The sequence below is a fragment of the Coffea arabica genome, chromosome 8c (genome assembly GCF_036785885.1).
Source record: "Coffea arabica cultivar ET-39 chromosome 8c, Coffea Arabica ET-39 HiFi, whole genome shotgun sequence".
Taxonomy (NCBI): Eukaryota; Viridiplantae; Streptophyta; class Magnoliopsida; order Gentianales; family Rubiaceae; genus Coffea; species Coffea arabica.
Window position 1 is genome coordinate 36,759,721 of NC_092325.1, and position 26,834 is coordinate 36,786,554.

Here is a 26,834-nt window from a genome sequence, read left to right on the forward strand (position 1 = left end):
TTATAAGGGTAATTTCGACATTTTTAGAAGTTCCGTTACGAGAGACTATTTCCGTTACTTTGACACTTTAATCCAAACCATGAGGGGGTTATGTATAGCTTTTGAAATCATAGGGGGGTTATGTAAAAAAAGGGTAAACCACAGGGGGGTAAAATATAATTTACCCTATTTTAAAAGAGCAAACTAAGGAAATCAATGAATATCTTTGTAGCAAATTCTATATGTTGAAACCATCTCCACACCCCCACCCCCCAACAAACACACACCAAAAAAAAAAAAAAAAAAAAAAAAGAAAGAACCCCACAGACACACAAAAGGGCACAAAAATGGAGATCCACCTCTTTGAGGAATGCCCTCTTAAGGGTATCTTTTCCTTTTTAATTGAATGCCTTCTAAGCTTAAGAATGTGTGATTTTCACAATTAATACATTAGCCATAGTTAAATTTTGTAACCTCCAAGAAATAAGACAAACATATACTGGCTTGGAAAAATCATGCACTAAGCAATAATACATAAGTTTTGGAGAGAGATTGAGAGAGAGAGTAAGTTTACAACTAACAAAGTGCAGTCAAAGAGATGGCATCAATTCCCAATGACAGTACTGAAATATTGTTTGTGAATTATTATATTCGAACTATGTGTTGCCAAGAAATCAAAACTCAACCACCATGGTACCTTCAAATTGACCAAATGCTGTATAAAAGTATCAATTCCGTATGAAGTTCACCCGACAATTCAGCGTCAAAGCCTCTCCAAAAATCAACTACAATTAGAAAAATTGGAGGGATCGTAACATCATAATAATTCATCCCTCTTCATCCCATAGCGATCTATTCTCTAACCACATTGTAGTATAGAAGCTCATGAGTCACTTATAAACTCCAGCTCTGAAGAAATTCATCTTAAAATTCTGTTCCAGCAAGTATGGACGGTAGTGACGCAATTCGAATAAGCAGTGCACGTTTAAGTAGCTCGAATATATGGAGGAACAGTGGGTTGGATGTTTTCTCCAGGTCCTCCAGAGAAGAAGATGATGAAGAGGCATTGACATGGGCAGCCATAGAGAAACTTCCAACTTGTCTTCGTATAAGGAGAGCCATTTTGACAGAAGAAGAAGGCTCGAAAGAGATTGATGTAGAGAACCTTGGAGAATTAGAGAAAAAGAATCTTCTGGAGAGACTGCTGAAAATTGCTGAGGAAGACAATGAGAAGTTCTTGCTGAAGCTCAGGAAGCGAATGGACCGGTAAGTTTTACAGAATGATCCAAGCAATGTGATTAATCTTTTGTTTGGCTGTTTCTTGATTTAAGGTCTTTTGTTGGTTTGTGTTATTTTAATTGGACGCAGAGTTGGTATTAGTCTTCCTACGATTGAAGTTCGTTTTGAACATTTGAATGTTGATGCACAAGCCCATGCTAGCAGCAGAGCACTGCCAACAATCTTCAATTTCACTGTCAATATTCTAGAGGTATTGCAATACTTACATGAAGAAAATGTACAAAAATTTTGACATCTTTTAGTTGCAGGATTAATCATGGGATGCTGCTAATTAGCTTTGATTTGTCTCTCTTTTCATCCGTGAAGAGCTTCTTCAATTATCTCCACATTCTACCAAATAGGAAGAAAAAGCTCACAATCCTTCGGGATGTCAGTGGAATTATCAAGCCCGGAAGGTAAGAAGACCGAGTTAGCAAGTGTTATTTTTTTCCTTTGGATTACCTGATTTTTGAAACATTGATTTGTGTGGTTATGCAGAATGACCTTGCTTTTAGGCCCACCTAGTTCTGGGAAAACCACTTTGCTCTTGGCTTTGGCTGGGAAACTTGATTCAGATCTGAAGGTAAGGAAAAATGGGTTGATTCCGATGTACGTTTGCTCTCCTGGTTGTTGAGGAGTTATTGTTGCTCATGGATGTATCTTTGTGCTAATTGAGCCCACAGGTATCTGGAAGAGTGACATATAATGGCCATGAAATGAAGGAATTTGTACCAGAAAGGACATCGGCTTATATAAGTCAATATGATCTTCATATGGCAGAACTAACTGTCAGGGAAACACTATCTTTTTCGGCAAGATGTCAAGGGGTTGGACCTCGTTATGGTCAGTTTTAGTGTAATGTAAATATTTATCAAGTTTGAGAAACAATTCAAGGGGCACCCTGCCTAAATTTCTGCTCTGTCAACTTCAATTTCTTTTTTTTTTTTTGTTGCAGAAATGTTGGTAGAATTGTCAAGAAGAGAGAAGGAATTAAACATTAAACCAGACCCTGATATTGATGTTTTTATGAAGGTAATGAATATTTCAAGACCAATGTCTTTGCCTATTCTGAGAAAGAATCTAGTTCTCAATTCTTATTTCATTATCTAAAGTTTTCCTTTATGTGTTCCACTCTATTTCTTAGGCAGCATCACTTGAAGGGCAAGAGGCCAGTGTTATAACAGATTACATTCTCAAGGTAAGAGTTGATGTTATTCTGAGTTAATAGAAGTAGATGTAGTGAATGAAACAAATCAGACACTTTTTGAATTTTAATTGGCAGGTTTTGGGACTTGAGGTGTGTGCGGATACCTTGGTTGGTGATGAAATGATAAGAGGGATTTCTGGAGGTCAAAGAAAGAGAGTTACAGCTGGTAAGACCTAATGAAGACAGTTGCATTCTGAATGAGCTCTATTACAATCAGTGAAGAAATTGATGTACTTTGTTTTATTTTTTAAGTAAATTGGTGACCCAAGTTGCAAATTACAATCAGTGACTAGCTATGGTCATTTCATTTTACCATCATCTGTTATAGACCATAAACTTTTTAGAACAATCTCATGCAGGAGAAATGATGGTTGGACCAGCCAGGGCACTTTTAATGGATGAAATATCAACTGGATTGGACAGTTCTACAACTTTCCAAATTGTGAATTCAATTAAGCAGTCAATCCATATTCTTGAAGGGACTACTGTTATCTCACTCCTGCAGCCTGCACCAGAAACCTATGACTTATTTGATGATATAATCCTTCTGTCAGATGGCGAGATAGTCTATCAAGGCCCTCGTGAAAGTGTATTAGAGTTCTTTGAACACATGGGTTTCAAATGTCCCGAGAGAAAAGGAGTTGCGGATTTCTTACAAGAGGTAACATAATTTTGATACTACCAAATACTTGTATGCCCTTTCTAATCCTATGATGGAAGCTAGAGCTCTTATTAGCATGATTTGATGATTTATAATAGGTGACATCAAAGAAAGATCAAGAGCAGTACTGGGCACAAAGGGATGTACCTTATAACTTTATTTCCTCAAGGGAATTTTCGGAAGCGTTTCAGTCATTCCATGTTGGACGAAAACTAGGCGATGAACTTGCCATTCCATTTGACAAAGCCAAGGGTCACCCAGCTGCTCTAACTACTAAGAGGTATGGGGTTAGCAAAAAGGAGCTCCTGAAGGCATGCACAGCAAGAGAGTACTTGCTTATGAAGAGAAACTCATTTGTCTACATATTCAAAATGATACAAGTGAGTTCCCTCTCTGTCGGGAATGTACTACATTATCTTTGTGCATGATACCTAAATTTAGTTGAGACTAACAGTTCTAATCACATGTCAGCTTATCCTTATGGCATCCATAGCAATGACTGTGTTTCTACGAACTAACATGCACAAGAATACAACAACGGATGGTGGAATTTTTGTGGGTGCCCTGTTTTATTCCGTTGTTATGATAATGTTCAATGGATTCTCTGAGCTTGCCCTGAGCATTCTGAAGCTTCCTGTTTTCTACAAACAGCGAGACTTTCTCTTCTTCCCAGCATGGGCATATTCTCTCCCAACATGGATCCTCAAGATCCCAATATCCTTCGTCGAAGCCATAGTTTGGTCATGTATGACTTACTATACCATTGGATTTGATCCAGACATTCAAAGGTTAATATTTGGCATTGTCTCTATCTCTAACAGTAAAAAATCTATTTTTTTTAATTTTTTTAATACTATGGAATTTCTTGATGGTAGGTTCTTTAGACATTTCTTTCTACTTGTATGTATTAACCAAATGGCGTCAGCATTATTCCGGTGTATGGCGGCAATAGGACGGAACATCATAGTTGCAAACACTGGTGGTACATGTGCATTGGTGACAGTTCTTGTTCTTGGGGGATTCGTTTTGTCAAAAGGTAGAACAATACACACAGTCAGATTCATACTGCTATTCAATTCTACATCAGGTTAAATGCGATCATTCATCTTCTCTTCTTCTTCTGCAACAGATGATATTAAGAAATGGTGGATATGGGGTTACTGGCTCTCTCCACTTAATTATGCACAGACTGCTATTAGTGTCAACGAATTTCTTGGAAAAAGCTGGAGCAAGGTAAGAGTTTAGGGGTCGGATTTTGTTTGAAGGTATTAGAACAACTATATTAAAACTGGGAATTTTTTTGAGGAAGATTAACATTTCTTGGAACATTTGGCTTACAGGTTCCTCCTGGTGCCATAGAGCCATTAGGTGTGTTAGTCTTAAAGTCTCGTCGTATCTTCACAGAAGCAAAGTGGTATTGGATTGGCTTAGGGGGTTTAATTGGATATATCCTAGTTTGCAATTATCTTTTCACCCTGGCACTAACTTATCTTAACCGTAAGTGCTATGCTATGGTATTATTCTTTTTAATCTTAATCGTTAACACTTTAAACAGCTCAAAAAACTGGCTCCTGATTTAAAATGTTGATGCAGCATTTGGGAAATCTCGGGCAGTTGTACCTCAAGAAAACTCAGATGAGAGTCAAGACAGCACACGAAGTAAGCTTATTGAGTTATCTTCAGGAAGAAAAAGAGCTTCTGGTGGGTCATCAAGCTTTCTTCTGGTCTGAGTTGTGGACTAAAATTTCCAACTAACATATTCAGCTATCTATAATATGCAGAAAGGGACAATGAAGTTGGAAGAAGCGTTTCTTCCAGATCTATCTCATCCAGAGTGGGAAGTACCAATGAGGTTAACCAAAACAGAAAAAAAGGGATGGTTCTACCTTTTGAACCTCTATCTATCACTTTTGATAATATCAGATATGCAGTAGATATGCCACAGGTATCTTCAAAATCAATGTGATCAATTTGAATTTGATATAACATAAGATGCCTTCCATTCTGTGAATTTGTTCATGTTTTCTAAAAATGCATTCAACTCTCTCTCTCTAAGCACAGTCTGCTCTATGTCTTCTGTGGCTATATATTTTTCTTAAGCAAATACACAACCACGTGGCAGCATGTACTGCAGTTGTGACGAAACATTAGTCAAATCCCATATCGAAGAGCATGTCTTAAGCGCAGGACTTAGTTGCATTTGAATGAGTAGGCGATGCCATTAAATCTGATGGGGGAATTGTGGGAGGCTGGGAAGCCAAATGTGCCACTGGACCTAGTACCATTCCTGTGGAGGATCTTATTTCTGATGTCATTTCTTTTTATTTTTGCTCACATTGAACTTATGCTCCCCATTGATATCGAGGGAGAGTAATGCCATTACTTCTGAGTTACATCTTTTGGTTATAGTATTGCATGAACTTGGTACTAAAATTAATGATTTTAAGATTGAATACTGATGGCACATCTATGGGTGCAGGAAATGAAAGCTCAAGGTGTTATTGAGAGCCAGCTAGAGCTTTTAAAAGGTGTAAGTGGTGCTTTTCGACCAGGAGTTTTGACAGCTCTAATGGGTGTCAGTGGGGCGGGTAAGACCACACTAATGGATGTCTTGGCTGGAAGAAAAACAGGAGGATATATTGATGGAAGGATCTCCATATCAGGGTATCCAAAGAAGCAAGAAACTTTTGCTCGTATAGCAGGATACTGTGAGCAAACTGATATTCACTCCCCCCATGTTACTGTATATGAGTCCTTACAATACTCTGCCTGGCTCCGGTTGCCTCCTGAAGTTGATGCTGCAATGAGAAAGGTGATTCTAATCTTATATTGACTTTAATTACTATTATTCGGTTGATATCTATTTTTAACATTTACAAATTTATGCAGATGTTCATTGAAGAGGTCATGGAGCTTGTTGAGCTGAATCCATTGAGGGAAGCACTAGTTGGATTGCCCGGAGTTAATGGCCTTTCAACTGAGCAGCGCAAAAGGCTGACTGTTGCTGTTGAGCTGGTAGCTAATCCTTCTATAATTTTCATGGATGAACCAACTTCAGGGCTGGATGCGAGGGCAGCTGCAATTGTTATGAGAACAGTAAGGAACACAGTGGACACAGGTCGAACTGTTGTATGCACAATCCACCAGCCAAGCATTGACATCTTTGATGCTTTTGATGAGGTGACTCGTCTTTTAAATAATTCAGTCTTCTTCCATTTTATATGGATTGCGGAATCTCATTATGCATTTTTTGCAGCTTCTCCTCCTAAAACGAGGTGGCGAGGAAATATATGTTGGTCCATTGGGGCGACATTGTTCGAAGCTCATCAACTATTTTGAGGTGAGGATAAATACATGAAGTGATCATCAAATTGTTCCATTAGCAAATATTTGACTTGTAATTTTGCTCCCAGGGAATCCCTGGAGTCAATAAAATTAAAGATGGTTATAATCCTGCAACTTGGATGTTAGAGGTTACTTCAGCAGCACAAGAAGTGGCCCTTGGCATTGACTTTGCAGAAGTGTATAAAAACTCAGAAGTATATAGGTACGATCATGTTAAATAGCAATAGTGATGATAGTGGATATCTAGTTTCGCCTCTCAAATCCAAATATTGTTTAAACATTTACGTATTTGCTTCAGACTTGATTACCCATTAATTTCTAAATTCTACAAATTGATTATCTATTAGTGCAAAATTTGAAGCTCTTCAAGATTCTATTACATAATTCTTCCTGGTCAAATATTTCAGGAGAAATAAGGAATTGATCAAGGAACTGAGTACACCTGTTCCAGGCTCCAAGGATTTATACTTCCCAACTCAGTACTCCCAGTCCTTCTTCATCCAGTGTATGGCTTGCCTCTGGAAACAGCACTTGTCATATTGGCGAAATCCACCATACTCAGCAGTCAGATTCTTGTTTACAACCTTCATAGCATTAATGTTTGGTACAATTTTCTGGGATCTTGGCTCCAAAAGGTAAATGTAAAGAAAAAAGTAGTAAAAATTGCTCCCTGTGCTGGGAACTGTTTCTTCTGATGCTTATCGTAAAAATTTCTCAATCCAGGAAGAGTAAGCAAGATATCTTCAATGCAATGGGTTCGATGTATGCTGCTGTCATATTTCTCGGAGTGCAAAATGCTACATCAGTGCAGCCTGTTGTTGCTATCGAGAGAACAGTCTTCTATAGGGAAAGAGCTGCTGGAATGTATTCAGCATTGCCATATGCTTTTGGACAGGTAAATGCTTATATGTTTGCACTTATCAGCCAGAAGAGGTGAAACGAGGAGTGGGATGTCCATAAAATTAAAAAAAATAATAAAACTTGAAATTTTCTAAGTGATGATTGGAATAGTGCCATTGCAAATGATGAAGCTTCTTCTTAAACAAATTGTTGGTTTATTCCCCTACTACATTGTTTATGATAATTGCATTTTGATTTCTTGGAAAATGAGAATTGTACTTCTTTTTTTCCGAATATACTAAATGTATTACACAATTTCTGTACTAAATCCTCGGACATGCAGGTCGTGATCGAGATTCCATATAATTTCGTTCAAACGCTCATATATGGCATCATAATATATGCGATGATTGGATTCGAGTGGACAGTTGCCAAGTTCTTTTGGTATCTATTCTTCATGTTTTTCGCTTTAGTATACTTCACATATTACGGGATGATGACGGTGGCTGTTACTCCAAATGCAAATATTGCTGCGATAGTTTCATCTGCATTCTATGCATTATGGAATCTTTTCTCAGGATTCATAATCCCAAAAAGTGTAAGTTTCCGATTAAGTCTCTTCTCAATTCTCAATGATTCAACAATTACCAAGTGGTTTATGTGATTTCGTTCTCTGGATTAATGCAGAGGATTCCAGTGTGGTGGAGATGGTACTACTACTTGTCTCCAGTTTCTTGGACACTATATGGGTTAGTTGCTTCACAGTTTGCAGACATAGAGCATGATCTTGACACTAATGAAACCGTGAAACACTTCATTGAGAGTTACTTTGGATTCAAACATGAGTTTGTGGTATATGTTGCCATCATTCATGTGGGAATTTCTGTTCTTTTCGGCTTCATTTTTGCCTATTCAATCAAGGCATTTAACTTCCAGAAAAGATAAGAGGTTAGGTTTTTTGTCAGCACCACACGTAAATTATTGTAGTCAATTTTGCTTTCAGCAAGAAACATCATGGATTTTGCTTCTCACATTTACACCCACCACTCTCTTCACAGGATAGCAATTTTGATCCCTTTGAAGTATATTATTGATAATGGGAGTCTAGTCTGCTTCAGCAAACTACTGATTCAAGTATCTTGCAATTGGTTATGTCAAACTGCACATGAAAAAAAGTTTTGTACACTACAAGATGACCATCATCGATCCAAAGATATCTCTAGTTAAGTTAATTGTATTCGTCAAATGAAAAAGTTCTATACATATCCCTATGATAACTTGTTGGTTGAAAATATTACTATACAACTATCCTGTAAAGCTTATTTTTGAAAATAATGGAAAAGGTTTCCAATAAATGTGGATATGTAACCGCATAGAAGCCTTCATAAATGTAGTCATATTTCCTGGAATCAAAACAATGCTTCCTATTTAGAAGGCCTAAAAATTGTGGAAGCCGCCAAAAGTATTTGGCTAACACTCAGTCTCAGGTTCTTCTGTTTAAACGAAGACTATTAGACTAGTAGCAGAGAACAGATAAAAAATTGCCTGAGCTGGTTGGGGCTTTGGTATACTCCCATATCAGTTGACTAAAAAAACACAAACAACAAGAGTTTGTGAATGGGGATATAAACACTAGCCCCCTACTCATGCTACAAGAAAGACTCCCCATGGGAAGAGGCATCCATCTTTTTGAGTAGCTGTTAGGTACTCATCTGAGAAGATAATTTTGAAAGCCGCACCAGCAATGGAAACTGCTGGCATAGTGAATTGCTGCTCTGACTCCTCACTAAGCTCTTCAAAGTTGCAACAGTAAAATAGGCTATATAATGTAACTGAAGCAGGCAATTACTTTGTGAGCTAACGAAACTCTTCAAACATTTTCGAGTTCATTTATCCTTCGAGGCTCTATCAGAGTTAAATGCAACTAGTTATTTGTTGCAAGCTTGAAACACATGCTAAGAATGCAAACTTTTCTGATAGTGCACCTTTTCTGAAGCTTCAAAATGCCCCATGATATGGTTCTAACAGAAGCTTTCCATCGCCTGAATCGCAATGAATTCCAGCCTCACATAAGCACCAACAAAGATCCTCTGAACTCTGTTAACTTGGAATTTGTTGATCACATAAGCACCAACATTGTTTGAACAATTTCTTTTCTTGATCCCATCATCCCCATTGCAAAGTTGCCACTGTCGCAGTATTGAATTTTTATTTATTGGTAGTGTTTGAACTAGTATTCAAGCAGCATCGTGAAAACCATGTCTATTCTGTCAACATTGTATATTGATCATCCATTAGGCGGTAATCTTTATACTTTCCACATGCTTTTCAGACTCTTCTTCTGGAAATGCATTTTTAAACTTTTTCCGCCCCAATTTAATATATCCAATAAAATTTCTTTCTAATGGGTGCAGAATGGATACTAGTTATTACTCCGAAAGATCCTCCAATTCTCCATTTGAAAGAAAGAATCTCTGTTTCTTTCTTTTCGGACATAAAAGAGTACTTCCCAGTTAAAAAAAAAAGGAAGTTGCAGTTTCAATTCTTTCACAGCATAATATGATTATCAAATCCCACATAGAATATCAGTTTCCCATCGAGAACCAAGAAAAAGCCCTTAGTCAATTTCACAAAATCTTAATGAAATAAGTTTTCAGTCGATCTTGAATAATCTAGGGCTAGGGTTTGAAAGTGAATCTGCTATCTGCAATTTTCCGTCAATAACTGAACGGCTTTTGCAGAATTTTCCGAATCTTACTGTTTCCCCGTAAAAATAATGGCAAAAACCCTACCCACAATCCATCAGAAACAAAGTTTTAGGGTCGAATTTGGATGATTTAGGGTTTACTTTTTGGGGGAAGCTGTGAAATTCTAATAGCTCCGATGAAATTAAACTGATTCACTGAATTTGAGTCGATTACATTTAGACCCCTAGAGTATGGTCAAATTTTTTCCAGATAGTCTTAAAAGAAAAAAAAAATTAATGCTTCGGCAATTAAAATGAAATTTAGGGTTGATTGTCCTGGAACATGGTCAAACATAATTAAGTCACCATATTTAAAAGGTAAAGAAATATATTTACCAAATTCATTGCATTATACAATGGACATAAACAAAATACTACAAAGTAAAAAAACAGAAAAGGATCACAAGACAAAAGAAGAGAGTAAAAAAAATGATACTCCATTAGATTTTTTTTTTTTTTTTTTTTGGGTGTAAGGAGGAGGTCTTAAATTTGGGATCTCTCTCTTATACTTTTTCATCTTCTACCAATCAATCAATTCCTCCTCCCACACTCCTTTAGATTTTGGTAAGTGATAACGCTACAATACAAATAATAGTGCACAATAGACAAAAATACTAATGTTATCCCTTTTTAGTTAAACTAAATAATACCCCTAACACAAAAGTTAAGAGGGTTGTTATTTGTATTATCACAAGAATCACCTTTAATTTTTTAATTCTTTAGGTCATAGAGCATTTACAATGGTTTACACTCTTTAGAGAGTAATCCATATACCACGTCAACATTTCATTTTCTTTTCTTTTATTATACTTCCACTCACAATGGTCCACAAGGTGTAATAGTATGGGTCCACAATTAAATCAAACATTTATTTTAATAATGCATAACTCATATCCCATAAATAAATAAAATATTTTTAAAATTTTTTTTATTTTTAAAAAATAAATTATTAACTTTCATTAAATTTTTTACCTTTTGGATTTTTTATTTTCTAAAAAATAATATTATTAATTTCTAAATCTGAACAATATATCTTTTTCTATCTCTCAAAAATAATATATTGTTAGTTTTTGAAAAATAATTATGCAATTATTAAACAAATATGTGATACCTCAAATGCGAAGATATAATATCTCCAGAAAATGGGTAATTTGGAAAATTTTGGTGGTTTTGATTTTGTGAGAAGGATGAATTTTCTATATTTGGAACATTTAACATATTTGTAAAACTACTAAAATTCTCATCCATATTCACAAAATATTGAAATTTTAAAAAATTGTGCAAAGAGGTTGAGGAAAATGAGTGAGAGAGTAAAAGAAATAATAGAGTAGAATAGTAGGATATGAAAAAAAAAAAGGAGTGTGTTGTGTGTTGATATAGAGAATTAAAACATAACCGTTGGAAAACAAATGAACGTTGCTAATTTTGACTTGCTGGTATAAATTTTGTCCGTTGTAGCTTCAAAAAATTAGTCCATTATAGTTTCAAAAAAATTGATCTGCTGATATTGACCCACCCATTATATGCATCATCAGAATGATGCGTGTAATGAACCCGTGTCATGGCAGGTATTACACGCATCATTACACTCCGTTGCAGATGCTCTTAATCTCCCAAAAATTAAAATGCAAAATCATGTGGTCCCACAATATCCTCCACCCAATGTCATACTTCCGTTGTTTAGGTTTAATGAATAATGATAGTTTATTTCCTTAAAACATACCTTGATTCTTAGAAATAAAAATTTGATTAAAGAAAATTACTTTGAAATAAAAAGAAAAAGAGAAGAGAGAAATAAAGGAAAAAAAACTTACATAGTAGAGGGGGGTTTTTTTTTTTTTTTTTTGGTCTCTCAAGGAGTTAAGTGATACGAAATAAATATTAAGAAGTAAAGTGAGAATCAGAGTATTATACTTTTAAGGGATAAATTGCGATTAACCCCATTGTTTATGGGAAAACGCGTGGGGATCCAAGCATTAGCAATAAAACAATGAATGTAAACACTAAAACAATGTCTAAGAAGATACTAATAAAATAGAGGGCTAGTCACAAGAAGTCCCTCTATGGTTTTGTGCATTTTACAGTTTACCCCCTAACGTTTTATTTATTATCACTGTATCTCTTTGACAAGTAGTCAAAGCAAACATTTGGTAATGGTGCTGATAGTTGTTAATTGACATCCAAAGAATAATGGCATTCCTTAAAAAAAAAATAATGAACAGATATAAATGCCTACAAGTTTGGGTCGAATAAAGCATATATTTCTCTTTTCTTGTCGCAGAGTTTCGCGTCCACTCATTTGAAGTAATCACATGCATAACGATTTTAGATTAAAAAAAAATTTGTATTACAAATTATTTTTCTAAAATGTACAAAAAAATTTTGCGTATCATAAAAATCAAACTTTTATAACTTCAACATCCAAAAAAACTCCTTTCAAAAATTTTCGATGTCCAAAATCTTCTCAAAGGTGCTATTTTATCACCTCTACAAGTTTCTTGAATTGATTCTTCCATATGGTGTAATGAACAACATCCAGAGGAAGTGCAAGGAATTGAATTTGAAGAAGCTTGGAACCTTTTTTTTTTTTTTTTTTCTATTTTAGTTGTAAATGTTGTGGATGAAGGAGAGAATTTTTTTTAAATGTGATGAATGCTCCATACATACTAGAAAACTTGTGGGGATCGCTTCATTATAAAACATGAAGAAGGCCATTTTTCATCAAAAATTTTAACGGTTAAAATTAAGGGGGAGGGGTATTTTTATCAACGGTAATGTTTTTGCTGAGATGGATTAACGGAGGGGATAAATTGAGAAAACTAAAACGTTAGGGCGTAAACTGCAAAACACACCGAACCTTAGGAGGACTTTTTGTGATTAACCCTAAAATATACCCCTATTAAAATTTGTACCAAAAACTCAATTTCAATTATCGAATTTCAGACTTATTCATCACCAACGATAAAATGTTCTTTGCAATCACAACTTGTCATGCTAGAGAAACTCAATTAAAAATCATGTGAAATGTTAAAAAGTGCTCGCCAGCCCCATCACAAAACATGTGAAATGATAAAAGGTGCTCCACTACCTCTATCACATTGACGAACTCATTAGATTTGAGCTGGTCCTCGTTGTCATTTGAGATGTAATGAGAGTTGGAATATCGAAAATGATACGCCAGGTCAGGCCTGATGTAACGCAGCAACGCTGGCTAACGCGATTACTTCTTGTACTTGTAGTCTTCATCCTAAACTAAAGGTGGATTGGATTCCTCCCTCATCATTGTTGTCAACTGCACCACCTGATATTACAGTTGTTTACGCAACACCAGCCATGTGGTTAGAATTACTTTGAAATAAAAAATGTGGTTAGACCTGAACATATTTCTAATATTTGGAATTACAAGGATCGAATTTTGACCTATTCAATTCGAATTTTTAATTAATTTTATGAAACTCGAACTCGAGTTCAATGAGTTCAAAATGTCAAGTTCGAACTCATTTTATTTTTAAAAAATAAATAATAATAATAATAATAAATTTTCTTAATAAATAATAAAATATTAAAAATATATATATAATTTTACTATTAAAATAAAAATTAAAAAGACGCCAATTTTTTGTTTGTTTATTGTGATTAATTACGAATGAATGCAAGGCTTGAATAATTCGTTAACAATATGTTTTTTTTTTGTTTGTTGTCTTTTGGCACATTTGACATGTATCAGATTCTGTAGGGAGATTCAAAAAACTATCAATATAAGAAAATATTAATTCATAACTCTATTAGACACTTGTATAAATTATCTTCTATATTGTCAAGGCATAACAGACCAGTCTTAAAACTAACTCCAATTAACTTACTTTCAATCAAAAAAAAAAAAAAAGAAAAATTTTAACCAAACAACAACAGAATTTACTTAATTGATCTTGATCTCTTTCGTAATTTACTATATGAAACTAATTAGTTGTCTTAAGAAATTTCGAGGACACAGCCCTCAGTTTTATTTGTGTAATCTCTTATTATAATTTTTTTTTTTTTTGCTTTATGTGTTTGACAAGTTTATGTATTCAACTCAAGTGATGCTCGTAAATCAGCATTCTGTCAGCAGTCATTTTTTGACCAAGACCGATTGTCTGCTTGCAACATCCATCAGTCAATAGTCACATGTCTGTATAAGAATTCTCCTCACTGCCATTCCCATCTCTATTGCGGGTAATGAGCATTGTGTCGACAAAAGAATCATGGTCAACCTTTCAACTTTTTATAAGAGGGAAATTTAACGATTACATTTTTATTAGGTGATTGCAGGTGAATCTACGGCATATTTTATAACTCATTTATTTGGAATGCTGCCTTAGTATTTACAAAATCTACCCCTCTTTTTTGTCATTTAGGGCAAAATTGGCAACTTTTTTGTGCTGACTTTCAAAACACGACTCTTACTTCAAAGAATTAAAAGGTGAAAACATGGTGTCAACATAGAAACGAGGGAGTGCTAATTTTAAATAAAAGTGTTAAATGTATAGCCAAATTGAAATCCAATTGTTCAGTCTCAGGGGATATTTGATAAAGCTAAAATTTGAAAATTGAAAGTAATTAAGTAGTGATGATTGAATTTGCTGAACTAATTAATTCAAATATGTTTGATAATCAGCTGAATTTTAGCAGTGAATGAAAAATATTATTATACGCATATTACTATATAGTGTAGCTCCAATATCTTGTTTTGCTGTTCTTTATATAGTGTAGCACCAGATTAGTTCTTTAGATAACCAACACAATCAGGCTGGAAGCATATGCGGCAAACTTGATCTTGGAAACTGCGACAGATAGACAAGTTCCCTGTTGACTTACTTTTCTTCCGCGACAATTACAAATCATTTTCAACCAGTAATAATTTTCGAACAAAATCATTTCGTTGGGATAATTGCAGAAACGTCCCCTAAGATTTCTGACACAGTAATATTCTTACGAAAAGGTAATGACCATTTGCCCATAAATTACACCTCCTGAAGTTTATTAATTGTTAATTGCTTTGTAGTGTTTTATCATTCATTTGCTAATACTACTTAGCATGCCACATAAAGGGCAAATCTGGCACAAATTTCTCATTTCATTTCTTAAAACAATATTTTAACGGCATTTTTCTGGTTTGGACTGAATATGCAAAGGATTCAGTAAGTTCAAGGGAGGTTAGTGCTATTTCTTAAACAACAGGGGAATGAGTGCTAGCGTTAGAAACTTCAGGGGAAGTTTCTGCAATTTTCACTAATTCGTTTCTAGATTGACAACTCCCCAGTTGACATTCTTTTCTTCTGCAACAATCATTTCCAACCACTAATAATTTTCTAACCTTAGAGATTGTCACTACGTCAAGCCTGACATCAAAACACTCGAAAAAAAAAATACAGGTGTTCGTGCATGTGGGTCTCTTTGCATTGTCCAAGTTCAAAGAAAGTGCTAGTACTTCAGTACTACTATATATACATATCCTTATGGAATTGTTTCAAACCAGGAAAATCCCCCCAGTTCTAAATCTAGTATCTAATTAGTTTCGGTTAGTTTGATCAGATTCAGAGTTGAGCATTGTGCTGCTCCACTGCATGAAATGGAAAGCAGCGAAATATACCGTCTTGGTAGTCTTCGTTTAAGTAGCTCTAATGTATGGAGGAACACCACAATAGACGTGTTTTCGAAATCTTCTCGTGAAGAAGATGATGAAGAAGCACTGAAATGGGCTGCTATTGAAAGACTTCCCACATATCATCGGTTAAGGAGAGGGATACTTACTGATGAAGAAAAAGGCCAACGAAGAGAAGTTGATATTGAGCATCTTGGACCAGCTGAGAGGAAAATTATTTTAGAGAGGCAGGTTAAATTTGCAGAGGAAGATAATGAAAAGTTCTTGTTGAAGCTCAAGCAACGAGTCGACAGGTAATCTTGAATTCTTCAGCGTTATATTAAGCTAATCTTTTAGGCTGAGATTCTGATGTACCCTGCTCTGTCATTGAGGATCTTTCTTTCTTGTTTTAGAACAATGGCTTGATTCTCAGAGTCTCCCTTACCTGTCCTGTCCCCTCCCCTTCTAAAATACTTGTTCTGGAAAGTGCTAGTGTTTCGGTTGCCCTTCCTCTTTCTCCAGTTCCTATTCTGTAACGAAATGAAATTTGTGTTTCTCTAAATCTTTTTGGTTTTGTTTGTTTGATCGATGCAGAGTTGGTATTGATCTTCCCACTGTTGAAGTACGGTTTCAGAATTTAAGTGTGGAAGCAGAGGCTCATGTAGGGAGCAGAGCACTCCCCACACTAGTCAATTTCTCTGCTAATATAGTAGAGGTAAGGCATCTTCTCAACTCTTTCTATTCATGTATAACATCATTTCATTTATTTTATGATTTTTGTGCATTTTTCTTTGAAGGGATTGTTGGGTTACCTTCATATTCTTCCAAATAGAAAGAAACCATTTCCAATACTGCATGATGTAAGTGGGATCATCAAGCCTGCAAGGTAAGATCTAAGATGGAAAGTACCAGCCAATGTTTCTCATGGATATGCCTAAAATTAGTCCATCATAACACTTAAAACTGTCTGGATTTGCAGACTGACCTTGCTTTTAGGCCCTCCAAGCTCCGGGAAAACAACTTTACTCTTAGCATTGGCTGGAAGACTTGATTCTGATCTTAAAGTAAGGAAATAAACTTGTTTGTATTGCTTTTCCAAATCTTGAGAAGCAGATTTGCTGGTGACTTAATTATGAGTTATTTTGAGCCCACAGGTGTCTGGCAATATCACATACAATGGTCATGGACTAAATGAATTTGTGCCACAAAGGACATCTGCCTATATTAGTCAACATGATCTTCACATAGGAGAAATGACTGTGAGAGAAACACTAGCCTTTTCAGAGAGATGCCAAGGAGTTGGACCTCGTCATGGTTAGCACAATTTTCATCCTCTGTTGCATATATCTTTTCTAAATTCCTGCTTTTATTGTGATTGGAAAGTCTGAATCTGGTACCCTCCAGATATGCTGGAAGAATTATCAAGGCGAGAAAAGCAAGCTAACATTAAGCCGGACCCTGACATTGACATCTTCATGAAGGTAATCATTCAGGAGAAGTTTCATAGTGCAACAATCCTAACTTGTTTTTAGTAGAATAAATTTCATTCACCTCTTTAATTTCTCCTATTGATCGACGAGTCCATGAGAATTTCTTTGTATATCTTCAGGCTGCAGCACTTGAAAATCAGGAGAGCACTGTCAAAACAGACTACGTTATGAAGGTACAGAGAGTCTGAGAGAGCTCTAATTGAAACTAATGGAAATTAGTGCAAGAACACAACTCTCCAACTGCTGTTACTTTTTGTCATTTATAGATATTGGGACTTGAAGTGTGTGCTGATACACTTGTTGGCAATGAAATGATACGAGGGATTTCTGGGGGACAGAGAAAGAGGGTAACAACAGGTATATGCATAAAGAATTCCAACCCTGACAACTTTTTTGTGACAGCTTTCCATTTTAGCTCTTCAACTTTTAGTTCTAAATAGTTTTCAAGTAGAAAAATACTTTTGGAATATCACCTGAGGGCAAATGGTTGACTATTTCACAGTCACCTTGTTCATTGTTAGCCCAAAATTTTCTTCATTCTGTAAAAAGATTCAAAAAATGATACGAATCCCATTGATGTTCTAAAGGCTTTTTGGATGCTCTGAACTCATTACTACAGGGGAGATGATGGTTGGAGCATCAAGAGTGTTCCTTATGGATGAGATATCAACTGGTCTGGATAGTTCAACAACCTTTCAGATCGTAAATTCCATTAAGGAATCCATTCACATATTGCAAGGAACTGCTGTGATATCTCTCCTGCAACCTGCACCAGAAACTTATGATCTGTTTGATGATGTAATTCTGTTGTCGGATGGCCAAATTGTGTATCAAGGTCCCCGAGAATATGTTCTGGATTTCTTTGAAAACATGGGTTTCAAATGTCCAGAGAGAAAAGGAGTTGCTGACTTCTTACAAGAGGTATATTTTGCACTGTATTGACTTGATTTTTAAGGATTCTGAATCAACAAATGCAGGAAGATGCTTAATGTTTCAACGCAACCACAGGTGACATCAAAGAAAGATCAAGAACAGTATTGGGCTGACAGAAATGCACCCTATAGTTTTGTTTCTGCAAAGACATTTGCTGAAGCATTTCAATCATTTCATGTTGGAACGCAACTAGGAGATGAACTTTCTGTTCGTTTTGACAAAACCAAGAGCCACCCTGCTGCTCTAAGCACTAAGAAGTATGGAGTCAGCAAAATGGAACTTTTGAAAGCCTGCATGTTAAGAGAATTTCTACTCATGAAGAGGAATTCATTTGTCTATACATTTGCAATGATAAAAGTGAGTGACATTTCAAAATTGGTAGTTTTTCTACTTAAAATATGTTCTGTGGATTAAATTTAAGTGAAACTTGTAGTCATCAATACCAAATGAACTCCATCTAACTGCTATATTCGCATTTCAGCTGATCATGATGGCACTTATAACAATGACTGTATTTCTGAGAACTAAAATTCACAAGGATACGGCAACTGATGGTGGGATAGTCATGGGTGCTCTCTTTTTCACTCTGATCATGATTATGTTCAATGGATTTTCGGAACTTGCCCTCACTATAATGAAGCTTCCAGTATTTTACAAGCAACGCGACCTTCTCTTCTTTCCTGCATGGGCATATGCTCTACCTACGTGGATTCTCAAGATTCCAATTACACTTGTAGAAACTGCCCTTTGGGTGGGTATGACTTACTATGTGATTGGATTCGACTCAAATGCTGGCAGGTAAACATTCTGATTGATGCCATCCTAATTATTAGATTTATTAATCCAAAAGTTTCTTGCAAATGCAAGTTCCACTAATGTACTAAGTGCCCATAATGCAGATTTTTCAGGCAGTATCTGCTGCTTGTATGTGTCAGCCAGATGGCCTCAGGGCTATTTCGCCTCATGGGTTCATTGGGAAGGAATATGATTATAGCAAACACATTTGGATCCTTTTCATTGCTTGCAGTAATGCTGTTGGGTGGATTTCTACTGTCACATGGTAATACATATGGTTAAAAGACTACAAAATGTTATTGTTGTGAGTTCTAACCGTGTTAGCTGAATTCATGAATGTTATATCTGATTCAAGAAAGCTTACTGTTTATTTTAGATAATATAAAAAAATGGTGGATATGGGGTTACTGGATTTCTCCTATGATGTACGGGCAGAATGCTATCGCAGTGAATGAATTTCTGGGGAAGAGTTGGAGAAAAGTAAGCATTACTGCCAGACTTTTGTTCTTCCTTGGAGATTGTCTTTTAATCTAATGATTTAACTCTTGAATTAGGACCAAAACAAAATCCTTAATTGAAAATTTCGCCTGCAGGTTCTTCCTGGATCAACAGAGCCATTAGGTGCATCAGTCTTGGAGTCTAGGGGGATTTTTGCAGAAGCACGTTGGTACTGGATTGGAGTAGGAGCTCTGATTGGATACCTTTTCTTGTTCAATTTCTTATACACCTTGGCTCTCACCTATCTGAAACGTAAAGATTTAATTGGATTATTGTTTTATGCTTTTTTTAAAAAAAAAAAAAAAATTTAAATTGACAAAGAATGCACCTATAAGATGATAATTTTCGTGCAGCATTTGAGAAGCCTCAGGCAGTTATTTCTGAAGAATCTCTAGCAGAGAGGAATGCTAGCAAGACCGGCGAAGAAGCTGAATTATCATCAGAAGGGAAGGACATGAATGGTAGGTCATGAATCTACTCAGCTTCCGTTAGTAATTTAAGGAATTCAACTGACAAACCCAATTCTTGAACGTGCAGAAAGAAGAACTCCTGGAAGAAGTATATCATCCAGAGTGGGCAGCAGAAGTGAGGCTGAACCAACAAGGAAAAGGGGAATGCTTCTACCTTTTGAGCCTCTTGCAATCACTTATGATGAGATTAGATATTCAGTGGACATGCCGCAGGTCAGTTCGGAATTTCTAAAGATTATATGAAAATTATATTTTTGCCATGACGTTGGAAAACCTCTATATTTCTTTTCTTCCTGATTCTCACACACACACAGACACACACACATATATATATATATATATATATATATATATATATCTACACATGCTGAAAGCAATTTTCATCTTTCAGGAAATGAAAGATCAAGGACAAACTGAGGACCGGCTTGAGCTTCTAAAAGGCATCAGTGGTGCTTTTAGGCCAGGGGTTCTAACAGCACTGATGGGTGTTAGTGGTGCTGGTAAGACAACTTTGATGGATGTCTTGGCTGGCAGAAAAACTGGGGGTTATATTGAAGGAACAATCTCCATATCAGGATACCCAAAGAAGCAAGAAACATTTGCACGTATAGCTGGATATTGTGAACAAAATGATATCCACTCTCCTCATGTCACTGTGTATGAATCTTTGCTGTATTCAGCATGGCTTCGATTACCTAATGAAGTAGATGCTTCCACAAGAAAGGTTATTCATAATTACATAGTGAATTCGTATCTTTTGAATTATCAAACTTTCAGATTTTGACTATTGACAATCATTTCATAAACCAAATAATTTGCAGATGTTTGTTGAAGAGGTCATGGAGCTTGTAGAGCTCACTCCATTGAGGGAAGCACTTGTTGGATTGCCTGGAGTAAGTGGACTTTCAACTGAGCAGCGCAAAAGACTAACCATTGCTGTTGAGCTTGTTGCCAATCCATCAATCATATTCATGGACGAACCCACCTCAGGCCTTGATGCCAGGGCTGCTGCAATTGTCATGAGGACAGTGAGAAACACAGTGAACACGGGTCGGACTGTTGTGTGCACCATTCATCAGCCAAGCATTGATATATTTGATGCCTTTGATGAGGTGATTGATCCATTCTTTCTTTGATAATTTCTTTTTTATTTTTCGCTTGGAAAGGAAAGCTAAATGCTACTCGAACCCTGCAGCTTGTGCTCCTTAAAAGAGGGGGTGAAGAAATATATGTTGGTCCTCTAGGACACCATTCTTCTGAGCTGATTAAGTATTTTGAGGTGAGGATCCTAATTCCTAATTGCACTTAGATCCTGAAATTTCTAGCATTTAAAGGTGCTGAAATATCAGATTCTTCTTTTTCCTCTTCTTCCTCTGTCCTTCAGGGAATAGATGGAGTTAGCAAAATTAGAGATGGTTATAACCCTGCAACCTGGATGTTAGACGTGACTTCACTGGCGCAAGAGTCAGCTCTTGGTGTTAACTTTGCAGAACTGTACAAAAGCTCTGAACTACATAGGTAGTCCCTTGTTCTATTCACTTTCTTCTGCTAGCAATAATGTGGTTCTCAGACACTTATGATGGAATGGTGGTAGTGTTCTAAAATTTCTAGGAATCCAAACGAAACAGATCTTTCTCCTGTCATAATCCAATTGAAACTTTTGAAGATTCTTGAAATTTTATTGTCTAAACTCTTTATTCCCACTACTAATACTGATGGCTGTATGTCTGGAAATCAGGCGAAATAAGACATTGATCAAGGAACTGAGTACCCCTGCTCCCGGCTCAAAAGATCTGTTCTTCCCTACAGCCTATTCTCAGCCATTCTTCACTCAATTCACGGCTTGCCTATGGAAACAACATTTGTCATACTGGCGGAACCCCAAGTACACTGCAGTGAGATTAATATTTACAACATTCATCGCATTGATGTTTGGAACAGTCTTCTGGAATCTTGGCTCCAAAAGGTAAATACGGAGGGTGAAAAACAACCACCAAAAAAAAAAAAAGTTACTTAGCAACCTGAATTCCATACATCGCTGTGATATCTGTTCCACGTTTTAACTGTTAATCCATACTCAATAACAGGACGGTGCGGCAAGATCTCTTTAATGCAATGGGTTCTATGTATGCTGCGGTTCTCTTTATCGGCGTCCAAAATGCAACAGCTATTCAACCTGTTATTGCTATTGAAAGAACAGTCTTCTATCGGGAGAGAGCAGCTGGAATGTATTCAGCATTGTCATATGCTTTTGGACAGGTAGTTAGTTGCAATGTTAGATAGTATACTGAAGAAGCTAATGCAAATCTTTCAGCTTTAATATCACACCATCTTGTTAGATACCATAATCAACTGATGCACGAAGTATTTGAATTGTTTCTGATTTCTGTCTGCATTCTGAAGAGATTACACTTTTTTGACATGCAGATTGTGATTGAGCTCCCATATATTCTTGTCCAAACGATCATATACGGGGTCTTAGTATATGCCATGATTGGATTCGAGTGGACAGCTGCAAAGTTCTTTTGGTATCTGTTCTTCATGTACTTTACCTTATTATACTACACAACTTATGGAATGATGACAGTGGCAGTTACTCCTAACCAACAAGTTGCTGCAATAGCCTCCTCTGCATTTTACATCTTATGGAACCTCTTTTCAGGATTCCTCATCCCAAAGCCAGTAAGTTCCTAATATACTCTATCAGATAACTGTCACATTTCAGACGCTGCACAACCTATTCTTCATCCCAAGCTTTCCTTTTGATTCTTTTTCTGTTTTGTCACAGAAAATTCCTGTTTGGTGGAGATGGTACTATTACATTTGCCCTGTTGCTTGGACATTGTATGGTCTAGTAGTTTCACAGTTTGGAGACATTGAAGAGAAGATGCTTGACACGAATCAAACTGTCCAACAATTCATAAGGAGTTACTTTGGATTCAGGCATGATTTTGTGGGTTATGTAGCTGTTATAATTGTTGGAGTTGCTACACTTTTCACCTTCATCTTTGCTTTCTCAATCAAAGTATTTAACTTCCAGAAAAGATAGGTCTTTGAAGATAGAACTACTTTGGTGGAAGACTTTGTAAATTGCTGGTGCTTATAGTACAAGATAATATTTCTAGGTGCTGCAGCCACACGGTTTTGATTGATTTATGGCTAGTAGTTATGAAGCTTTTGCAGTGTAAAGTTTTTTTTTTTTTCTTTTGGTGGGATTTTCAGTGTAATTGTTGATTTGCTTAATTCATTTTGAAATTATAGTTACAGTAACTTTGTTCAGAAATTTTGATCCAGAAAGTATACATACAAGAGGAGACACAGGCTCATTCCTGATAATAGTGCAATATAAAGAGGGTGAAAGTTAAGACATCAAAATCAGATCTTCATTGGAGAAAAATACAAATGGAAGAAAAAAAAAGAGGAAAAAGGATTTCTTGGCATCAAACTAGCACTTTCCAGTAAAACAGGAACTTGCTGGTTCAATTTTTTCAGAGCAGAATATACTATTCCATATTCAGTATGAATAAGAGTTATTCAGTGGAAAAAATTGATAAGCCCTCATTTGATGTCACAACATTATGTTAAAATAAACTTCTAATGAATTCTTAGTTCTTTAGGTCTAGTGTTTTGATATGTATCTTATATCTCTTTAGTTTTCTTGATAATCAAAAGATTTTAAAGAATTAACTCAATCTACCCATTTCTTAATCCCACATCCCCCTTTCCTGCTAGAAAAAAATTAAAAAAAAATATTTCTCAATGCAGATCATTGTAAAGCCCTATAAAATTCCATGCAAAACATTGCTTTCGGGTTCGAATTTAAAGGTATAAATTTGAAGTTTAGGGTAAGTTATATCAAATTTTAATGTAGTTCAAACAAAATGAAACTGATAAACCAATTTTGAGTTAATTATATATAGACCCCTAGAGTATGACCAAATTATAGTAAGATCATTTTAGGTTTGAATAAATTACATCTTACGCTTTCTCACATGATAAAATTATATTTTACGCTACACAATTACGAGTGAACATGGGATATCAGCCCCCACCCAGTGAAGGAAAAGAAAAGCTAAAATATTTAAGATGGACTTGTTTTGCGCTTGACAGAATTAAATGCAATCTATAAAGCTAAAAAGACAAATATAAGATTTTACCCACCCTCCAAGATTCAAATTCAATAACAACCTCCCTAAACCACACGGAGGGCACATTCGTGCAACTTCTCATCAGACTGTAAACTGTAACATTAACTACTCTCCAAAATTTTCAATAGCCTCTTCCCGAAACCACATGTAGGACCTTTTCATGCAACATCTTTTTGTTTGGATGAAAAATAAATTTTATTAACAAATTGCTGGAAATTGTCCAACACAAATTGATGTATATCACTTCTCTAGTGGCAGAATAAACATGCACCAAAAATTGTAGATCTGCGATTTAACAAATACAATAAATCGAAAAAATTATGAATAGATCTTAAAAATATAAGAATTTCAAATTTGTCTTCTAGCAAATAAATCTCTGCAGCTCCCTTCTGTGCATGTTGTAATCGCCAAATCTACTAATCAATGGTTTTAAACTCCAATAATGATGATGAAATATATTGAAATGGATCCAATATCCAAAAAAATTTTAGATCAGACAACTAGATCTGAAATAAATTCAGATCTAACAATAAAAAAAAAAGAAAAAAAACACAAATTCTCCATAGTAATCCCTAGGAGAATATAAAATTCTCACTAAGAATTCCTAAGAGAAATAAAAAAAAAACTCTCACTAACAAAACTTAGAAGAGACTTTATTAGGGGGAAAAAAAACAAAATGAAGTGAAATTCATGTGTAGTCTCCCTCCCTAGGGGAAGGTCTTTGAAAAGAGGAGTAGAAATCGAGAGAATTTAGAGAAGAAGAGAGGTCTTTCATGCAACATCTCAATAATTCAAGATTATAAATGACGCTTGCTCAAAATTTTATTTACATCATCTAAGGTCTCATATCACTTGTACAACGTTATGACAAGTAAAACACAGGTTTGTCTTGCTTAACAAATCCAAGAAAATAAGACATCAATGGAGGAAACTCCATTAATTTCCTCAACCTGGTACACAATTTTCAGTCGGGTAAATCAATGCCACAAGTATATTATTGTCTTGTGGTTCAATCTCATGGACTCACATTACACTTTAGCTTTAGCTATTAGTCATTCTCAATTGGGCTTAACGACATTAGGGAATTTGATGCCAAGTCAGGCCCAATATTGAGGTCTTTTTGTAGTTGTAGTCTTATCCGGGATGAGGGCTTTTTCCCTCGTTAGCCAATTCCTTCAACCCTAGTACAATCAACATTTAATTTGTAATGGTAATGATTTCCCTCCAAAAGTGAGAGTTTCTCTCTCTAGGTAAGAGTGCGAGTCTCTCAACCTTGAGAGTTTCAAACCTTTTCAAAATCTTCAAAATTTTCGCAAAAACACACACACAATCCCAAGATTCGGACATCAACCAGAATCTTTAATGCATTGATGAAGTTAAGAAGATTGAACAACAAAGAGTGAGACAACAAAAGCCGAGAACTTTGAGAGAATCTTGTTCCCCATTCAACGAAAAGCTTGCACTTAAGTTTTAGCAATAATGTTGGAACATGAGTGCATGTAGCAGTACTCTTAGCTAATCTGGTCCAAGGAAATAGACTCCATGGAAGACGTAAGGGTGCTGGCACGTATCTTCAGAGCCATTATTACCACTGTTCCTTGTTGTGTGCTTCACTTCTGTTAGAGTTTTGGTGTCTGTTTTTCCAAAAGTTTATTTTCTTATGGATAAGAAAGGCCATATATTAAAATATATATAATATAAGAAATTTGAAAAATATATTTTGTGAAGTTTTTTCAAATACAGGGAGGGAGGGCCTCCTTTTTTAAGTGTCCAAGTTTGCTTGGGTAGTTTTTTTGGCTCCTTGCTTGTCTAGTTTTGGTCTTAGTAGTGATAGTAGGAGGTAGCTTTAGAATCTAGTTAGAACCCATGGCGGAGGAGCTAGCAGATGCGATAAGAAAGTTCGCTCTTTCAGAAAAAGAACTGGAAGGTACTGACCTTGGAGGTGAAGAGATAGACAGAGGTATTCAAGAATGTCAGTTAAGTTTAGTGGGGAGAATTAAAGGGGAGAAAGTGTTTAACTTTGTTGGAGTCAAGAACTTTGTGAATTCAGCTTGAGGGTATCCAAGGAGTCTGAGGATCATAGAATTGGGTCCAAATATGTTTCAGTTTTATGTTCCAAATAAGGAGGACAGAGATAGGATAGTAGGAGGTGGACCGTGGGTCATGGACAACCAAATTTTGGTGATGAAACACCGGTTTGAAGGTATAGAGGAAGACACATCTGCTTTTGACTTGGCACCTCTCTGGATCCAAGTGTGGAATCTACCTATACAATGGATAACAAAAGAAGTGGGGTAGAAAATTGGTATTGTATTTCAGGAAGTAAAGGATGTTCTGGTGCCTCAAGTTGGAGAGAAGGAAGGTAGACACTTAAAGCTATTAGTGGTACTGTTGGTTTTTGGAATCTAAACAAGGATATCAAGAATATATTGAGGGCTGAAAAGAAGCTTAATTCCTTCATTCATCAACACCCTATTTATAGTGTTTACAAAGAAGCAAACTAAAACAATTTCAGCTAACAATTCTTTAGAAAATCTCAACAAAAACTACTTGATAACGTGATCTTCTACCTAGCAAATCTTAGCTAAAATATTTGTTATCAAATCAATATGATTTTGGTTAACAAATATCCTACCAATAAGACTTATTCTTCTACCAACTAAATTATTCTGATATCAAAGTTAATCTGATAAAATCTGTAGGAAAAGTTGGCATATCTCAACAGGTACTAGATACCTCCCTACCTCTACTTAGGGGATCGACAGTTAAAGTTAATGGAGCGTTAAAATGCTTGAACTTTAGAGATGAGAGATGTCCAGAT

The 26,834-nt window shown here is 35.8% G+C and overlaps 2 protein-coding genes across 3 annotated transcripts; both read left to right on the forward strand.

Annotated features, from left to right (window-relative positions):
- The first annotated feature begins 660 nt into the window (after positions 1-660).
- Positions 661-8,587, forward strand: LOC113706523 (pleiotropic drug resistance protein 1). 2 transcript variants are annotated; one of them, XM_027228446.2, is made up of 25 exons: positions 661-1,245; positions 1,348-1,468; positions 1,585-1,673; positions 1,756-1,840; positions 1,941-2,100; positions 2,213-2,289; positions 2,402-2,455; positions 2,540-2,630; positions 2,824-3,125; positions 3,224-3,505; positions 3,597-3,913; positions 4,001-4,161; positions 4,255-4,358; positions 4,466-4,622; positions 4,719-4,826; positions 4,907-5,070; positions 5,605-5,937; positions 6,015-6,305; positions 6,382-6,465; positions 6,539-6,672; positions 6,878-7,105; positions 7,194-7,365; positions 7,654-7,908; positions 7,998-8,258; positions 8,369-8,587. In XM_027228446.2, the coding sequence occupies exons 1-24, from the start codon at positions 926-928 to the stop codon at positions 8,253-8,255; spliced, it is 4,347 nt and encodes a 1,448-aa protein (XP_027084247.1). In that variant the 5' UTR covers positions 661-925; the 3' UTR covers positions 8,256-8,258; positions 8,369-8,587. The 2 variants fall into 2 exon arrangements, with proteins under 2 accessions (XP_027084247.1, XP_027084246.1); XM_027228445.2 differs by having other exon boundaries at positions 662-1,245; positions 7,998-8,432.
- A 6,974-nt stretch (positions 8,588-15,561) lies between these two features.
- On the forward strand, positions 15,562-23,131 carry LOC113706933 (pleiotropic drug resistance protein 1-like). Its single transcript, XM_027229013.2, has 24 exons — positions 15,562-15,993; positions 16,274-16,394; positions 16,477-16,565; positions 16,659-16,743; positions 16,834-16,993; positions 17,084-17,160; positions 17,289-17,342; positions 17,436-17,526; positions 17,789-18,090; positions 18,178-18,459; positions 18,584-18,900; positions 19,002-19,162; positions 19,274-19,377; positions 19,491-19,647; positions 19,749-19,856; positions 19,933-20,078; positions 20,257-20,589; positions 20,687-20,977; positions 21,061-21,144; positions 21,250-21,383; positions 21,604-21,831; positions 21,953-22,124; positions 22,293-22,547; positions 22,654-23,131. Exons 1-24 carry the CDS (start codon positions 15,668-15,670, stop codon positions 22,912-22,914), a joined length of 4,338 nt encoding a protein of 1,445 aa, XP_027084814.1. The 5' UTR covers positions 15,562-15,667; the 3' UTR covers positions 22,915-23,131.
- Positions 23,132-26,834: the final 3,703 nt, after the last annotated feature.